The sequence below is a fragment of the Bacidia gigantensis genome, assembly GCF_019456465.1.
Source record: "Bacidia gigantensis strain McMullin 20006 chromosome Unknown contig_283, whole genome shotgun sequence".
Taxonomy (NCBI): Eukaryota; Fungi; Ascomycota; class Lecanoromycetes; order Lecanorales; family Ramalinaceae; genus Bacidia; species Bacidia gigantensis.
In genome coordinates this window covers 335,251-355,950 of record NW_025408607.1, presented here as the reverse complement: position 1 = coordinate 355,950, position 20,700 = coordinate 335,251, and the positions used below count along the sequence as shown (strand labels likewise).

The window sequence follows — 20,700 nt, the reverse complement described above, 5'->3', positions numbered from 1 at the left end:
GAAACCAATGGATGGTGAAGGCGGTTTTGTGACTAAGTAAGATTATACATGTACCTACCCTTAAGGAAGTATCTCCAGGGGGGTCAGTCAGCGCTTCTTTGAAGACTCCCATATTTGCAATACTTTCCATTTCCTTCATAGAGATCTGTTCATGAATCAACGTATTCAGATCTTTAAGATCAAAGGCTAGCCTGTTGGACAAACTTTGATTCTTCTCTCTAAGCCTTACCATCTGCAGACATTCTTTCCCCTCTTCTTTACTCACCGAGGCCCCTTCGACAATCAAATCCAGTTCCTTAGTCTCTACTCACTTTATAATATGACTACCAAATGGCAGTATATATTAATCGTTTCAAACCTTAAAAAGCGATGCAGTGTTGTTATCTCCCTTCCTGGCACTACTAAAATAGGCGTCCAGAATTCAAGATTTAGGCCTAGTAATACAATGCGCTCTTAATAATTTGCTTGCGATTATTAGAGACCCTTTCATTTGCAGATATCTGCAATTTTTATAGGAAATCAACTTACTACTAATTATTTATTTTATATAAATAGCGGATTGTAAAGTAATAAAATATAGAGTACTCTATATATAGTACTTACTTTAATATTCTTATAAACTATTAAATATCTTATTTTAAAAATAATTTTATAAGGTTAAAACTTAATATTTAAATAACTTCTTTAATATTTAATAAATTTAAGTATAAGTTAATATTTATAAAACTATAATATAATATTTAAAGAAAATAAAATTTTAAAAAAATTATTTATTATTTAATATTTTATTTATTATAGGCTTAAAGGTTATAATAAAATAAAAGAGTTTATAAAATTCTTAAAAAAATTTTATATAATATTTAAATAATATAAATTATATTATATATAAGATTTTTTTCTTTAATAAAAGAATTTTAATCTTTATATTAAATTTATAATTATTATAATAAATTAAAAAAACTTTAATTTATTATACTTTTTTTAATATTATTAATAAATTTAAATAGCTATTTAACTAATTAAAAAAAACTTAATTATATAGAAAATAGCTTTATAAATAGTTTATATTATTAGCTAATTATATAACTTTTTCTTTACTATTTTTAACTTTAAGTTAAGTTTATTTAAATTTAAGAAAAAGCTTATAAATAGCTTATATTACTATATAGCTATATATTCTTTTTTTACTATTTTATTAATATTTTTAAATTATCTTTAATTAAAAATTATTTTTTTAACTTCTTTTGCCTTTATTCTCTAGCTTTTAAGATATTTTCTTAAAAAATAAAGATTTTATACTATATATAATATAGTAATTTTCTAGTTATAATAATATATATTTACTTTTATATATAAATTATATATAAATTATATATAAACTATAAATTTAAAAAACAAAACTTCTATAAAAAATTCTTATTTAATAAGGGATAAATATACTTAATAAATTACTTACTAAAACTACTTTTAGTATAGATTTCAAATTTTTAATATATATAATATTAAGGGAATTATAAAGGTTTTAAAATAAGGGAAAAAAGTTTATTTTATTAAAACTCTATAGTTTTTTGTTAAGCCTATATATATAAGTAATTAAAAGTAAAAGCTACTTTCTATACTTTTTATAAATACTTATATAAACTATTACTAGAACTTTTACTAATATAAACTTTATTTTTTCTTTTTTTTAAACTTTATTATTAATAGTTACTAGCTAATTAAAAGTACTTTTAAATATAGCTTAGTTTATATAAATAATATAAATAATATAAATAATATAAATAATATAAATAATATAAATAATATAAATAATATAAATAATATAAATAATATAAATAATATAAATAATATAAATAATATAAATAATATAGATAATATAAATAATATAGATAATATAAATAATATAAATAATATAAATAATATAAATAATATAAATAATATAAATAATATAAATAATATAAATAATATAAATAATATAAATAATATAAATAATATAAATAATATAAATAATATAGATAATATAAATAATATAAATAATATAAATAATATAAATAATATAAATAATATAAATAATATAGGTAAATAATATAAATAATATAGGTAAATAATATAAATATTATAAATATTATAAATATTATAAATATTATAAATAATATAAATAATATAAATAATAATATTAAAATAACTTAAATTAAGTAAAAATATATTATAAAAACTAGATTTTAATAAATTAAAATTATTATAAAATTCCTAAGATAAAATGTATTAAAAAGAGATAAAGAAAATAAAAATAATTACTCCTTTTCCTCTTTCTTTTTTATTATTAGCAAATTAATAATTAAGAAGTTTATAATTTATAAATAAAATAAAATAAATAAATAATCTTTATATACTAATACTACTTATATTTATAATTTAATATAATAACTTAAATAATATATTTAAAACTTACCTTTATATATAATTATTATCTTAGTATAGACTTTACTTTACTATTTCTTAGGATTTCTAGTTAAGGCTAGTCTACTTTCCCTATTACTAGGCTTAGGAAGATTCTTATAAATACTTTAATATATTATAGAAATATAATAATATTATATAATACTAATCTTTAAAAGCCTTATAAACTAATAAATTATTAGGGTCTTAGAATAGTAGTTTAGAAAATTAATAAAATTCTAACTATAAGTAAAAGTCTATTTAAGAATTAGATAAAAGTATAGATAAGTGTATACACTAAGCTTAATTAAGCTTAGCGTCCGCTCTAAGTAAATACTTGCGCTAAGCTAGGCCTAAAGCTATTATATAACTCCCCTCTAGAAATAAGCTTTATTAAGTAATTATTATTATATATAACTTAGTATACTAACTATAGTATATAAAATACTTTCTTAGGCAGGTAAATTAAATAGTATAGCTTATAAATTAGGATCTATAGCTATTATAATTAATTAATAACTTAGTAAATATAAGGCTTTAATTATTTAAGGTTTTAAATAAATTATATAGTCTAGCCTTTTCAAGATATTTATAATAAAAATCTACTATAAGTTATAAGTAATTAATAATATTTATTTATACTTACTATTCTAGGTTTATATGTTATTCTAAATACCTTTAGTAGTAAATCTAGTAAGGTATTATAAATAATTATAATTCTTAATAATAAGATTATTTATATAATAATTAATATATAAGTTAATTAATTTTAATACTTTATTATCTTTAAACCCCTTACCTATAAAGACTAATAATAAAGGTAGTATAACTTAACTAAGTAGAAGATTATAGCGATTTAAATAAATTAATTATAAGTAAAATACTAAGAAGATATTTTTTATTAATTATAAAAGCTCTAGCTTATATACTATATTATTAATAACTTAGATAATTTTAAATAAGCTTAAATTTTTATAGTTTAATAATAGTAATAGCCTTATTATTTTAATATTTTAAATATTTAATATTACTTTATTACTAACTTTAAACTTTAAATATAATTAATAATAATAATTAATATATTTTTTTCTATATTACTCAAGCCTATTTTAACTCTTCTTATAAGTATTAATATATTTTATTTAACTTATATACTAGTTAGTCTACTACTTAAACTTTATTCCTTTATAAATATAATATATTATTAAGTATTTCTTTTAAAGCTTTTAAGCTTAAATAAGGTAAATAACTTTGATTAATAAAGAATAGTAATAGTTTAATTAAATAATTAATATCTAAGTTAGCTTTAAACTTAGTAATAGCTAGAAAGTTTACCTAGTTATCTTAGTTATAACTAATATATATTTTTAAGTATTATTTTAGATTTAAATTTATATTTTTAGTTTATTTATCTATTTCTAAGTAAAATATAGAAAATAACTTAAGTTTTATATTAATCTTTTTATATAAATATTTCTAGAAATATAATATAAATTATATTTCTCTATTAAATAAAATATTTAAAAAATAGCTTTTTTTATATTATACTTATTTAATAAATACTTATATAAAAGCTTTAACTTTAATTAAATTAAGAGGGATAAATTTATATTTTTTAGATAACTAATTTATAATTATTATAATATATTTAAAAGAGTATTTATAATAAATATATATTAAGAGTAAAATAATAAAATTAATAATTATATTTATTTAATAATACTTAAGTATAGGTAATAGCTTAAGTAGGCTTTACTTTCTTTTATAATAACTTTTTAATTTATTATATATATAGTAACTCTTTATAAACTTTATAATAGTATTTATTATTTTAAGCTAATAATATTCTCTATTTATATAGTTATATATCAATACTCTATTAGAATAACCTTCTATTAATAAGTTCTAGGCTTATTCTATAATATAAGTATATAAGTACTTTTTATTATCTAGTAAAAAAAGTTAATTATTAATATATAGTAAATAGTCTTTAATTTTATAAGATTTTAATTTTAATTTTAATAACTTAATCTTTCTTAAATCTAAGGGTATTTAATAGGCATTAGTTTATTTTATATATATAATTACTTAAATAACTCTATTTAATATATATATATTATAAATCTTATATATTAATTTCTTTTTAAATAAAGTAGGTTTCTTATTTAATAATTCTTTTTTTAAATTTTTATTATTTATAGCTAGTCTAAACTTATTAAATTATAAATCTTTTAATTATTTTTTACTTTTTTTTATTTTTCTTTACTTAAATAATACCTTATATTAATATAATTAAATTTATAATTATTTCTTTTAACTTATTTAATAAAAAGTATATTAAGTTAATCTTTAGCTTAAGGTTTATTTATTTATATTTAATAATAATTTAGTTTTAATATTAATACTATTTATAAATATTATTAATTAATATATTACTAAGGTAGTATATTAGACTATTAGGCTTTATACCTTATTTACTAAGCTTATAAATAATTTAGAAATTAAATTTAGAAAAGAACTTAGCCTATTATACTTATTTATAATTTAGTTACTTTATTATTATAAAGTATTTTAAATTCTTATAATTAATAGTTATATTAACAAGATCTTTAATTAGCGTACTAACTAACTTTAGATACTATTTTTTAAAAGCTTTTACAATAGTTAAAAGTTTTTTATTATAAATTTTATAATTATATTTTTATAAAGTTATCTTTTTTAATAAGAATATAACTAATTATAAGACTTTAATATTATTTTTTTATAATAGATTGTTACTATTATATAGTTAAAAGTATGTATTTTAAGTTATAACTCTTTATTAGAGTTAAAGTAAATAAAAATAAATACTATAGTAAAAACATACTTTAAGTTTTTAAAAACTTTTTATTTTAATTTATTTAAAGACTATAAGTACTTAATTTCTTTTATTATAATAATTTTATTAAAACTATTAAAAGTATTATAACTTTAGAGTAGTTAAATATAAAGTAATAATAAAAGTTTATAAAACTTAAAAATACTTATATATTTTTTATATATTTAAAAGTTTTCTATTTTAAAATTATTTTTATTTTCTTAAGGTTTATATATAGTTTTTTAATTATAATAATTAAACTTAAATACTTAACTTTTATTATATAAAACTTATATTTATCTATATTTAAATATAAGTAAGTAGCGTATAGCTTTGCTTATATTTTTATTTTATATTATATAGAATTTATTAAAGTATTTTTAAAAAATATTATTAATTGGAGCCTAGAATATACCTAGAGTATTATATAAGCTAAATAATATAATATTATATTTATAAAGACTATATTTTATAAAAAAAATTAATTTTTTTTATAACTTTCTTTAACTTAAATTTTATTAAATATAGTAATAATTTTAAACTTTATAAAAACTTAAGCTTAATATAACTTTATTAAAATCCCCTTAATTAATAATAAAGTATTATAATTTTTTATTATTAAAGTATTTAATATTTAATAATTAATATATACCTTATATATAAGCTACTATTAAATTTTTTTATAATTAGTATTAACATAGTATATAGGGAGATACTTAGGCGAATATAGCCTTTACTTAATATATTATTTATATATTTCTTTATAATTAATATTTACTTATAAGATATATTATATACTTTCTTAGAGGGAGGCTTTACTCTTTCTTTTAAGTTAATATAATAATTTATTAGTTTTCTTTAGATTTTAGACTTTTAACTAATTATAATACTTAGCTTATATTTAATTTAATAACTTCTCTTTAGTTAAGGGGGTCTTTTTAATTTTATAAAAAAACTTTTTATAGTTTTTAATAATAATAGCTATTATATTAATAGTAAATATAATATATATCTTCTTATTAATATTTAATTATTTAAAATACTTAGGCTATATAGCTATAACTTTATTCTTAGGGTTTATAAACATTTTAGTAAAAATATTAACTAAGATTTCTATAATATTAAATTATATAATATTTTTTATATTCTAAGTATATTTTTAATTTAATATTATTATTAGTTTATAATATTTTAAATAATGTAATATATAATAATTAGAATTAAATATTAAATATTAGGTTAAAAACTTAATATCTAAGTTATATAGTTCTAGTTATAGTATACTTAAAATTATATTAAAATTCCTTAAAATTATTATTATATATTATACTTTATCTAAGTATTCTTTTAATTAGAATATTATATAAGCTATATAAATAATATTTAATATTAGTTTATTATTAGCTAGCTTAAGCTTATAGGGCTTTATTAAAGGTATAATATTTAATTTATATTTTTCAATTAATATAAAGTTTATAAAATCTAGAGTAAATACTTTAATATTAATTAAGTATTTAATTAAAATATTATTTATTTTTATAAAAAGTCTTTCTTTAAAGTTAAATTATTAATTATATTATAAGGGTTAATTAGGGTTAATATAGCTAAAGGAGAATTTAATAATAGCTAGCTTACTTTATAACTTTATTTATTATTTTAGTTCTTTAATTTTCTTTTATATTTATTTTAGCTCCTAAGGGTATTTTTTCTTAAAAGTATTTAATTAAAAAAATTTTTATAGTTTCTATTAAGCTTAGTAATCTTAACTAATTTTAATTATATAGTTACCTCTTTATTAATAAGCTATTTAGCTTTTTTATAAAATATATTTTTATCTTTTATAATATATGTTACTTTCCTATATTTTTAGTAGCACTCTTCTTTATTTAATTATTAAATTATATTTAAAATTATAATAGATTTTAAAGTATTCATACTTTTAAATATAAAGTAAAATAAGCTCTTTTTATTAAATTTACTATTAAAATTATTATTAGCTTAATATATCTTAATATTATAGTATTTATATTATATTATATATTTATAATAATTATTAGTTATTATATTATCTACTAGCATATAGTGAAGCCTTTTTATAATAATTTATTTTAAATTTTAAACCTTTAAAAGATTATTAAACTTAAAGAGAATAATAGTAATAATAAAGTAAGTATAGAATTTATTAAAAATCTTATCTTTATTTTTATTTAAGCTTATTAGAAACTTAAGGTTATATAATAAAGTATTAGTTTTAATTACTTTATTAGTTTCTTTAAATATATTATTTAGGTCTTACTTTACTTAATTAATAATAAAATAAAGGCTTATTATATTAATTCTTTATAATAATTATAAATAAAGTTAACCTTATAGTATTTAAAAAAGTATAATACTATGCTATAAGAGAGTTTAAAAAGGTAATATAACTACTAGGCTTTATATTATTTATACTTATTTATTTTTTTAAACTTATTTAAGTTAAAATAATATTTATTACTACCTAAGATAAATATATTTTTAATATATAAATATATATTTACTTTTTAAGTTATTTATTAAAGTATCAAGTTATTTTCTTTATTAAGTTTTAAATTATAGTTTTTATTAAATATAAATATAATTTTTTTTATATTAGCTTATAAATATTATACCTCTTTTTTAAGGCTTTAACTTAGTATAATATATTATTTATATTATTATAATATAGCTTATAAATAGCTTAGACTCTAATAAGGTTTTAAAGTATTATCTTTAGCTATTAATTAACTTTTTCTTTTTAAATATAATTATAATTCTTTTATTATTATAAAGTGTTTTATTTATTTAAAATACTAAAGCTTTAAGCTTTTAGCTTTTCTCTTTTTCTTATATTAAGGCTAACTTTATATTTAATTTATTATTTATTTATAATTAGTTTCTATATTTAAAATTATATTAATAATAGTATTATACTATATTATAAGCTTATTTTTAATACTTCTTATTAATTCTATTATATTATATATATAATTTATAATATTTTTACTTATTTTACTTAAGTAAATAATACTACTTTATTTAAAATTAAAAGTAAAATAAATTCTTTTTATAATTTTTTATTTTAATAATATTACTAATATATTTTTAATTTAATTAATAATTCCTTAGGTTTTATTATAATCTTCTTTATTTCTTATAATATTTATCTTTTATATTTTAAATTAATATATAACTATATTTAATTCTTATAAAGCTTTATTTTTAATAATAATATAATTAAGGTTATATTTAGTCTCTATATTAGAGTTGTCTTTAAAGAATTATTTAAAAGTTTTATTAATATTAAATAGAATATAAAGAGGGTAGCTACTTAAAGGTAAGGTATTACTAAGACTATAAATTATAGGGTATATAATATTTATAATCTTTTTAATAGTTTTTTATATATTTTCTTTTTCTTTTAATTTATAAGTTATTATATTTAAGTATTTTAAGTATATAGATACTAATAACTTTATTAAGTTATATAATATTTAAAAGATATTATAATATTATTTTTATCTATTTTTATTATATTTAAATAATATCTCTTTTATTATTATTATAAGTAAGGGTATTAAGTCCTTTATATTAATAATAATTAAAATTATATTAAAGTTTTAAAATAATAGTTTAAAAGATTAATAGAATTCTAACTATAAATAGAAATCTATTTAAATATTAGATAAAAGTATAAATAAGTATATATACTAAGCCTAATTAGGCTTAGCACCTACTTTAAGTAAATACTTATACTAAGCTAGGCCTAGAGCTATTATATAAATAATTAAGTTAATAGTTAAACTAAGATAACTTACTAGAATAGCTATTACTATTAAAGATTTACTAAAATCTTCTAGTAAGTTTAATATATCTATAAGCTATCTTAGTAAGAATTTACAACTACGGCAAAATTCCGAAAATGCTAAGAAACTCTTATATAGGGGTACTGCAATATCATAAAAGTTTGAGCGAACGTTGGCGTTGGTACTAACCCTGTCAGCAATAATGCGGCCTACCATTCAGTGGCTACGGTAAAGAAGTTGAAAACATGATCTTACACAAATGTGAGCGTGTGAGTTGGTCAAGTTATTGATACGATTGCATGTCTGCGCGGCGCAACACGCTGCTGCCTGTTGCAGTCAGCGCGACTACGTACCCCGCACACGGCTGACGCGGGAGACGCAGCTTTGACTGCTTCTCACAAGGTCGATCCGATACACATCCTTTCCACCTTCATGTCTGTTCAGGCATCAATGTGAAATCTCGATGGAGGTACAGCCGAGGAGATACATTGCAGCTGCCGAGGTTATCGAACACACGAGAAACTCCTGGCCGGCCGTCGCAGCACCAACGACGACGAGCTCAAGGCTGTGCAAACACTGCGACACCAAACTACCTCTTCGATGGCGTCCTTTATTCAGATCTCTCAATGAAATACAGATCACGGCTTTGCGCGGCTGTGATCGATGTACAATTCTGCTACAGGGAACGCGGGCAATTGTTCAAAAGTATGGAATCTACGATCGGCCGGATTGGGAGCATCGAGCTCGGCTCTATCCACTGGTACGGGTCGGGATTACTTGTCGTTATTCGTACGAAGTCGAATGCACTGGCATGCCCAGAGTCGCTTTTGACTTCTATACGGACGCTGATGGGCGGACGCCCTTTTTCAACTGGTTTCCACCATACACACACATCTATACTGGCAAAGCGTCTTCGACTTCCCTTCAATTCGCGTTGGAGGCTTTGCAAAAATGCACCGCTTGTCACCAATGCTTTGTACCTCACGAGAAACGTTTGCCGAAACGTCTGATTAATATTGAAATACCAGGGCTTAAATCTGATGGGGTCCGGGTGATCGATACCACGGCAGCCTTGCTTCCGCCGTCGACTCATTATGCCGCTCTGAGCTATTGTTGGGGCCCCGAGAGCACGATCCGATCTCAGATGGTTTGCATGACGAAAGAAAACCTTGCTGATATGGCAGCTGGCACTGATTTGTCTCGGCTGCCTGCTGTCTTTAAGGATGCTGTCTTGACATCTCGGATTCTCGGATTACGGTATTTGTGGATAGATGCTCTCTGTATTGCGCAGGGCGACCGACAAGAGTGGTTGGAAGAGAGTGTGAAGATGGCGGAGGTGTACTCTTGTGCTTTTGTGACAATTGCTGCCTCAGCGTCGGCCTCTTGCCACGAATCGTTTCTCAACGTCAATCACCTTAGGAGCTTTCGGGAAGCGGTCGAAGCGCCCGGTTCCGAGGCACTCAGCTTAGGAGTCAAGGTGTATGTGAGATTGTCCACCTCGAATCTCTATGGCGAAGCAACATTGCCTGGTCTGCCGAGTCTAACCACTATGATAGACCATCGAGCTTGGTGCTATCAAGAAATGGTGTTGAGTCCTCGGATTCTCCATTTCACGCACACTCAAGTTGTACTATCATGCTTAGAGGGTGTCGAAAGCGAAGATAGTGACAGAATTAACGACCAATATTTGACAAACCTACAACCCCGTGTTTATCAATGGCGTACCAAGATACTGTCGAAAACGCTACTTACGTCGCAAGAAGCTTCGTTAGTCTGGAAAGATGTGTTAGAGTCCTATATTGACAGCAGGATCGCCTCGGCAGAAGACCGACTGACGGCTGTCGCTGGAGTTGCGTCTCAGCTCCATGCCCACATGCAACCGGGGAACACTTATCTAGCCGGTCTGTGGAAGGATACATTCGTGCAAGAACTGTTGTGGTCAGTCAATTATTGGCCGTCTGGCGGCCACAGACGACAAAAAGCGCCAACGTGGTCATGGGCATCTCTTTCTGTCGGATCATCTGAAAAAGGGTCGTCGTTTCTGAGATTTTATCGCCCTGAGGACAGCGGTGAGGTGACGTTGCACACCAGGCTGGTCCGTGCAGAAATGAAGGAGGAAGGCGGGGGCACATTCGGCCAGGTAAAGCACGGCACAGTCGTGCTGGAAGGTCCGTCAATGCGGGCGAAACTGAGTGGCAACAACTGCACTTTCTAAGTACGGGAGCCAGTGGACACGCAACGCCCTTGGATCCTCGCGGGTCTCAACCTCCGGAAACCCTCTTCGATCTGCTACTAGCGGATGTATCCACGATCACCTCTGACGCATACTCAAACCGATCTGCAGCTCTGACTAACATAGGCGTTGACGAGAAAGAAGCGACTACTAGGTCAAATATTGCCTGGGAGGCCGTTGATCTCCTGCTTTTACGCACCCACACTACTCAATCTGCCATCAAAGCAGATTTCTTGGTATTGGGACCAGCAGGGGAAACCGGGGAGCAATACCAAAGACTAGGTATATGCAAGGTCAAGAAGGACTTTCTTATACTAAAGTACGTCAATGGTGACTACTCCTGGGCTAGGTCGACCACGAGATCGATTATAGCCAAATGGCGCTGCACACATTATAGGAAACGATTCGAGAAATGGGTGGGAGAAATGCCGAGAAGGACATTCGCAGTTGTGTAGTCGGTAGAGCCGACAGGCCCGCGTTCTACTAAAGGACAGATACCTACCGGATGTGCTCCTGCTGAGGGTTTTTGAGACGACAAGACCTGGAATTTGATCTATCTGTTCAAGCAAGATCGATTGAGCTCACCCGTAAGCTAATGGTCGGGACGAAAGACAGTTCACAGAGCCGCTTCCTCCTACAATTGACTCGGAATGATCAGTGCCTTTTTGGCCATAGGTGGTGAAGACTTGTGGGTTTCATCCAAGGGATACCGCGGACGGACGATACTTGCAGGCCTCGCATCTACTCGGGTTGATACTGGAGACGAGATCTGGCAATTTGAGCGAATACCTCTTGCGTTCATTGCTCACCCTTCTCGCATAGGTCATGCCTTGGTCGGCCCCGCTTACCTGTTGGGAAGACTTAGCACCGGACGATGTCTAGACAAGAGGGAATCAGCCTGGTCAGTTCAGCAGCTCGAGGATTTTTTGATCTGGGTCCCCGGTCCAAGATACCCAAATCCACGAGCACTTAACGCCGATGATTGATATCGATGCGCATGGACTGCTCACGTCAATGGCTTGGGCGAGGCATGCCTGCTCGGTAAGGGAAGCGGAAAATGGTGAACCGAGGCAATATGGGGACCAGATCTGCATTTCGATTCAAACGTTCTATGGTGAGCTAGAATATAACGTCTATTCCGAGAATGGCAATCCGCAATTCGTAATATTGGGGCAGCACAGAAGATACGCCCTCTCACGGTCGTCCTCTCCACCAGCCCAAGTCGACATTCGCACCCATCGGGCCTATCGATTGAGTTTGACTCCTCATCTTTGACGTTCTGCACCTTTTCATTGCAAATTGCGCTGGCGAACGGGATTTCGACCACGACCTCGTTGTGCGGCCGTCCGAGATTTACCTGCGCTCTTTGGCAGAGCAGAACCTTGCTTGATCACAGCGACCTCGCACAAGCTGTTGATTTCATCCTGTCTAATACTGTCATCCAGACAACATTCCCAGTACAGAGGGCGTCTCGTCCATTTTGTTACCACCACCGCCGCGTACTCTGGGTCGACGAGAAACCACTCCCTATGCTTCCGCCCACACTCTTTGCTATAGCGCCGGGAAACGCGGTACTCCTTCAACTCCGCGTGAATCAGCGACTCAATTCGATGCGGGTGGCGCACGCTCTCCAGCGCCTAGGATTGTTTATTAATATGCTGCTCGAGAGGAAAACCGCATTATAGGATCTAGCTAGACTAGGGGTTTATGGGCTAAGAGCTTATTTCGCCTAAGTTCTTAGACTTTTATATAGTATTTTAGTAGCCCTTACTCTATTATTTTTTAATTATTTCTATTAATTAAAAGGCTTCTAAAATAATATTTTTAAATATAATATATTTATATATTAATATAATATTATAATACTTTACTTATAATATTATTATTTAGAATTTCTTTTCTTTATTATATTTTTTTAGAAAAAGAAATTAACTTTTAAAACTTATAAAATAATAAGTAACTTTATTATTATTAATATTAGTATTAAAAAATTTATAAATAATAAAGGTTTATAATTATAATTATTTTCTTTTTAATTTATAATATTATATATTATTATTTTAAATATATTATTAATATAATAAAAATAATTAATAACTTAGAACTTAACTTTTTAAAGTTAATTATAATTAACTACTTTTTTTAATTATTTTTTAAATATTTTTTATTTATAATTATAATTTATTAATAATATTAAAAGTAAAAAATATTTAAATAATAATAAAAATCTTTTTAAAAAAATCTAGTATAGCTTTTAACTACTATATATTCTTTTTATTAAAACTATTTTATATTTTTTTTTAAATATAATTTTTTTATATATCCTTTATATTTAAAATATAAAATAAAGAATTTTTAAGAATATTTTCTTATATTATAAAAACTATATATAAACTTTATAAATAAATTAGAAAATATATAGTCTTTTTCTTTAATATACTTTTAAAGACTAGATTTCTAAACTTAATTTTAAATATATTTTAAAGTTTTAAAAAAGTATTTTTAAGTTAAGAATTTTATTAAACTTAGTAATAGTTTAAATCTTTTTTTTAAAAATAGTTTAATATTTTATTAGTTTTTAAAACTTTTTAAGCTTTAGTTTTAATTTCTTAATATTTTAAGATAAAAATAGCTTTATTTAGACTATTTAAAGATTATTTCTTTTTAAATTAAAATTATTTATAATTTTAATAACTATTATCTTTATTAGCCAGAATTTTAGGCCTATATATAGCATAGAATGCGCAGAATACGGGAAAGTATATATCTGCTTTCATGCGTAGTTTGCCCGCAGATTGCCCGCAAACGGCAAGTAGTTTGTAAACTAAAAAAAAAAAACCTTTTTAAAAACCCCTCCTTTAATAAGGGGTATATATACTTAATAAATTAATTACTAAGACTAATTTTAGCGTATATTTCAATTCTTTAAGAATTTTTAAAATACGTGTAATATTGAGCGAGATATAAGCGTTTTAAAATAAAGAAAAAGTTTGTTTTCACTAAAACTCTATAGTTTTTCACTAAGCCTACATATGTAATTACCTAATCGCGGCACTTTGCAAATTGCGCATTTTATAAGGCTGTTGCACCTCTTGGCACTAGAATTTTTACCAATATTATATTAATTTTCTTAACTAGATTACTAAGTATTTAAGCTATTTTATTATTCTTTTTTAGATTTTTAACTTTTTAAAAACTAGTTTTTCTTTATTTAAATATTTTTAATATTTTTTAAGAAGATATTAATAATAAAGCTTTGGTTAAAGTATTTACTAATTAATTTTTAATATTTATATATACTAGTTTAAATATAGATTTTCTTATATAATTATATATAAAATAATATTATATATTTATATACTTTATTTTAGTATAATATTCTAGATTTTTAAATAAATTAATAGTTAATTTATTATTATAATAAATTAAATCCATATTATAGTCTTTTAAATTTAATTAATTAAATAGTAATTATAATTAAATTAGCTTCTTATTAACTTCTTTTAAAGCTATATATTTAGCTTTATATAAGCTTAAAGTTATTAATTTTTAAAGTCTTAAAAACTAAGATATAAAGCTATTTCTAAAAGAATTATATAATTATTATTAAGATTACTTATATAATAAATATAATTATTAATTAAAAAAGTTAAATTAAGTTTAGTATAAGTAGACTAAGAGATTTCTATACTATATATAGTATAAAAACTTTAGTTTTAAAAGAAATATCTTAAAAGCTAGGTAGTAAAGGGGAGAAGGCTTAAAAAATATTCCTAAGTAAAAATAGCTTAAAACTAGTTGTAAAATAGTAGGAAAAGGGAGTATATAGCTATATAATAATATAAACTATTTATAAACCTATTTCTTAGGCTAAATTAAACTTAAAAATAGTAGGGAGGAAGCTATATAGCTAGCTAGCAATATAAGCTATTTATAAGTCTATTTCTTAAGCTAAATTAGGCTTAAAATTAGCTAAGAAAAAGTATATTTTATAAGCTATTTATAAGCCTTCTTATAAACTATTTATAGAGCTATTTTCTATATATTTAAGCTTTTTTCTAATTAGCTAAGAGGCTATTTAGACCTATTAATAGCTATATCTAATTAGTAAACTTATTTACATAGGAGTAGGAGTAGGAATAAGAGTAGAAGGAGGAGGAGGAGGAGCTTAAATAAAAATAATAATAGTAGCTTTAATTCTATACTCCTTAGTTAGCTACAAGCTATTAAAAGATAATCCCCCTTATTAATTAGTAATAAATAGTTAGAATTATATATAAATTTACATATAATCTTAATAGGGCCTTATAATAGAGGATTAAGAGTTTTAAACTAATATAAGTAATATTAAAGGTATTATAAAACTATTAGGGTTTAGTAATTAAATACTATTAAGAGTTAAAATTAAGAGCTAATTAACTTTATATAAATCTTTTTTAACTAATTAGAGCTACTTATACTAACTAATTAAAAGTATTAAAAAAACTTAATAATAATATATATTAAATAGTATTTAATACTACTTAAATTAATAATATTTACTTTTAATTTAATATTACTTTTTAATAAATTAATTTCTTATTTATTATTAAAAAAAATTAATAGATTATTAATATAAACTATATATTAGTTTTATTATTTATAAAGATAGACTTATTTACTTTTATAAAATTAAACTCTAAATTAGCTAGTATATTTACTAAAAAATTATAAAAAATTTTAATAACTTATTTTAAATTATATAAAGTTTTATTTAATAAATAAACTTTATTAATATTATTACTAAAGCCTTCTAACTATATTATATAAATTTTTAAAATAAAAGAGTATTTAGAACTATTAATATTATATTTTAATATTTTATATTTATATTTAAATCTATTATTAATATAAATAAAGCTTTATAAACTATAGGTTTAATTATATTACTAAAGATTTTTTAAAAATTAATTCTATATTATTATTAAAAACCTTTAGCTACTTAATTAGTTTTATATTTTTAAATATTATTATTTTAATCTAGCTTTTCTTTAAATACTTATCTATTTTTTAATATATTAATATTATTAGGAGGGTCTACTAATATCTAAGTATTATTATTTTTTAAGCCTTTAATTACTTATTTATAGCTATTTAATTTACTAGTATTACTAAAAATAGCTAGTACTAGCTTATTTTTAAAATAACTATCTACAATATTTTCTAAGTAATTAGTATCTAAATTATTAGTATTATTATTAATTTTAAGTTAATTTTAGTTATTTTAATTTAAATTCTTAAATAGAGATTTTTTATTATTTTTTATTAAAATTAATTTATTAAAATTATAATTTTAATTTATATAATCTATTATTTAGGTATTAGCTAGTATATTACTAGCCTTTATAATATTAAGATTCTTAAGTTGATTAATAAATACCTCTTTAAGTATTTTAATATTTCTTAAAAATTAAATATATTTATTTTTTAAATTTAGTAATTTAAATTAATTTTAATTATAATTAATTAAAATACTTAATCTAAACCTTAAATCTAGTTTTTTAGTTTTATAATTTTTAATATAGGCTAGGCTATTTTAAATATATATATTTTTTAAATTTAGAATTTTATTAAATTTTATTTTATAAAGAGTTTTATTATCTTATACTATATTATTACTAAGTAGCCTTTTAATTAGTCTTAATAAGCTAATAAAAAGGATAGTAATATAATTAAACTATTAAATTCTAAACTTTTTATATTTTTATATCTTTAAATAAAGTATATATATTTTCTATATAAAAGTTTTTAGGCTTTAGAAACTAAACTTAAATCTATAATAATTATTTTATATAATATAAATATTTTATAAATTTCTATTAGTCTATATTTTTCTTTATATTCTTTTATATATTATTTATTCTTCTTAAATAAATTAATATAAATTAATATAAAATAATATATCTTTATTTATCTTTTCCTTTTTATCTTCTTTAATATTCTTTATATAGTTTCTTATAATCTATAATATATTTTTATAATACTATATAAAGTATATATTTTTTAAAAAGTCCTCTTATTTCTTTATATAGAAAATATTAATTTATCTTTATTTAGAGATTCTGTTTACACTTAAATAAAAATACTAAAGATAGAGAAATTATATAGTTATATAAATTACTAAGAGGAATTAAACCTCTATTACTTATATCTTATATATTATTAAATATAAGCGTATTAGTAGTATATTATAGGGAATTACTATTATTATTACTTCTATTATATATTATTTATTTTAAAAAGTAAATAATTTAAATCATATTAATTATATTAATAGCTAGTTAATTATATTAATTTCTTATTTATTAAGTAGGTTAAAGGCCTTATTTAAGCTATTAGAGCTCTTAAAGCTCTTAAAGCTTTTAAGGCTTATATTAATATCTATTATATTACTATTAAATTCTATTTCTATATCTATAGTATACTCTAGATATTATAGAGACTTTTTAATTTTTAAGAGTTTTATATCCTCTCTCTATAAGATATAGAAAGATACTAAGTTATATATTTTATTTAAATAAGATTATTTTATCTTATATAATTTATTTATAAATATTAGACTAGTAACAGCTTTATACTACCTTAGGCTACTATAGCTTATATAGTTTATTAAAACTATAAATAAGATAATATTTTTATAGTAATTATATAGCCTTTAGGTAGAGTATTTCCTAATAATACTTATTTATCTTTTTAAATAATATTAATATAATAGCTATAAATATAATTATCTTAAATATATTATAAGAGATAAAGGCTAGTATTTAATATAGCTTTAATTAAATAGTTTAGAATTTTTTTTAAATAATTCTTATAATTATATAATCTATTTAAATATATTATTTTATTTAGTCTAAACTATTAAATAAATAATATTATTATTTTAACTTTATTTAATTTAATTATATTCTAGTTTAAACTTAGTTATATAGTAGGTACTAGAGTAAGTCTCTTATCTTAAGATTTCCTAAATAGTTCCTTATTTTTATTTTTTTATTTCTTTACTTATTAGTAATAAAGATCTATATAACTTCTTATAATTAATAATTAACTTTATACTATCTCTTATATATAGGTATATCTATATTAGATATTTTATAAATATTTAATTAAGTTTATTTTTATCTTTATTAAATCTTTTATATATTAGTAATTATAAATAATTATAATCTAAGTATAAATTTCTTTTTATTATCTTTTTTTTTATTTAATTTTTTTATATTACTTTATAGTCTAATATATTTTAATATAATTACTATATTATTAAAATAGTAATTACTTATAAACTTAAAATAAGTTAATTATATAATTAAGCTAAAAAATATAAATATATATAATAAAATATATATTATATAAGCTTAGTAATTAAAACTATTAATAAATAAATTTAGAATTAAATTACTATTATAGTAAACTAGTAGTAAAACTAATTTTAAATACAAGTATAAGCCTTAAATCTAATATAAGATTATAAGCTTTTATTATAAATCCCTTAGATTTATAATATAAGCTTATAGTAATATTAGTAATTATATTTATAATCTATAATTAAAAATATAAAGATTATAAATCCTTAGATAGTTTTAGTTCTCCTTTCTTATAAATTACTTTAATTTTACTTAATTATCTTTTAATATAACTATCTAAGATTTTAAATATATGCTCTAAACTATTACCCCTTCTTATAAGATAAGTCCTAGACTATATATCCTAATTAGGCTAGCTCTAATATTTTTCTAAAACTTAATTTTATTAAAAAACCTTAACTTCTTCTATTTAAATATAATCTATTCTCTAATAATATTAAAAGTATAGTCTTTTTAAAATTAAGTTTATAGTAGAAAAATTTCTAGCTTTTAGCTACTAAATTTTAATAGGCTTTGATACTTTTAATATTATAACCTTATATAATAAATATTACTAGGTAACTATTATAAAATAGGAACTATAACTATATTAGGTTATAAGGAAAAATAATTAAAAAGAGGAAAGGATAGCGAAAGTATTTAAATATACTTAAGTATTAAAAGTATTAAGTGTTAAAAGTATTAAGTATTAAAAGTATTAAGTAACTTTTAAGTTAAGTAAGCTTATAGTAATTAAAAGTTAAATACTATTAAATAAAGTTATATATATAGAATTTTCTATTCCTTTTTTTAAATAAATTTTTTTATATTTAATATAAGTTTTATTCTTTATTATAAAATTTAGAATAATTATTATTTTATTTTATTTTACTATTTTACTTTTATTTATTTTTTAATTATTATTTATATTTTAAAAAAACTAACTTATATATTTAGAATTAAATTAATTAATATTATTTATGAATTTAAATATTAAAGTTATAATATATTATAATAGTATTATAGATATGGCTTTAAAGGAGGTTTTAGTATAGGTAAATATTATATATAGTTCTAGATAAGATCCTTATTATTACTATACTAATTATTATTAATAAAAGAATCTTCCTGCTATTATTATATTTCTAGTATACTACTACTATATTAATAATAGTAATACTTAGTTATTATTAAACTAAGGACTACTACCCCCCTTAATTAATTTAGTTCTTTACTAGATTATTACTAATTACTAATTTTTAACCTTAGTTTTAGTTTAAACTGCCGATAATAATACTTTATTCTATATTACTTAATACTAGTAAGAATATAACTTATATTAGCTTAGCTTATTTTCCTACGCTATTAGAAAGAGACTATAAAGTATTTATATACTATTATAATTATATTTTACCTTTATATAATTTTATCTTACTAACAAAAGTGTCTTTATTCCTTCTTAAACTAGGAATAGAAATATAACTATCTTTAGATAATAGTAATATTCCTTTCTAAATAATTATTACCTAGTACTAAAATCGCTTTATAATAACTAGTATTTTAAAATAATATTTTCTTTATTATTTATAATTCCTAATTACTTATTACCTTTAACTTAGTAACTTATAACTACTTTATAATAAAGCTTTTATTATTTATAATGTTTTTTAAGTACTTTAATATACTTATTCTATACTAGCGTTTTTATTAGCTTTAGTTTCTATTTTATTTTTTAGCTTTAAGTATAATATATTTATACTTATCTTTTAATTTTATAATTTCTACTAATTTAATTACTTATTTACCTAAGATTTTAATAAAAATATTATTAAAAAGTTTAGTTATATTACTATATAATTGCTTAGACTATTAAAAGCTTAATAACTTTTTATAAGCTAATCTAATTATATTTAAGTTAAATTAGTAGAACTTAATCCCACTTAGCTATAATATTAAACTATT

General features: G+C 21.6%; 1 protein-coding gene across 1 annotated transcript; it reads left to right on the top strand.

The window, feature by feature from the left end:
• Nucleotides 1-9,931: 9,931 nt before the first annotated feature.
• Nucleotides 9,932-11,750, top strand: KY384_008018 (uncharacterized protein; the record flags this gene model as incomplete). The annotated part of the gene is made up of 3 exons (XM_044816507.1): nucleotides 9,932-11,288; nucleotides 11,480-11,672; nucleotides 11,726-11,750. 3 exons carry the CDS (start codon nucleotides 9,932-9,934, stop codon nucleotides 11,748-11,750), a joined length of 1,575 nt encoding a protein of 524 aa, XP_044666557.1.
• Nucleotides 11,751-20,700: the final 8,950 nt, after the last annotated feature.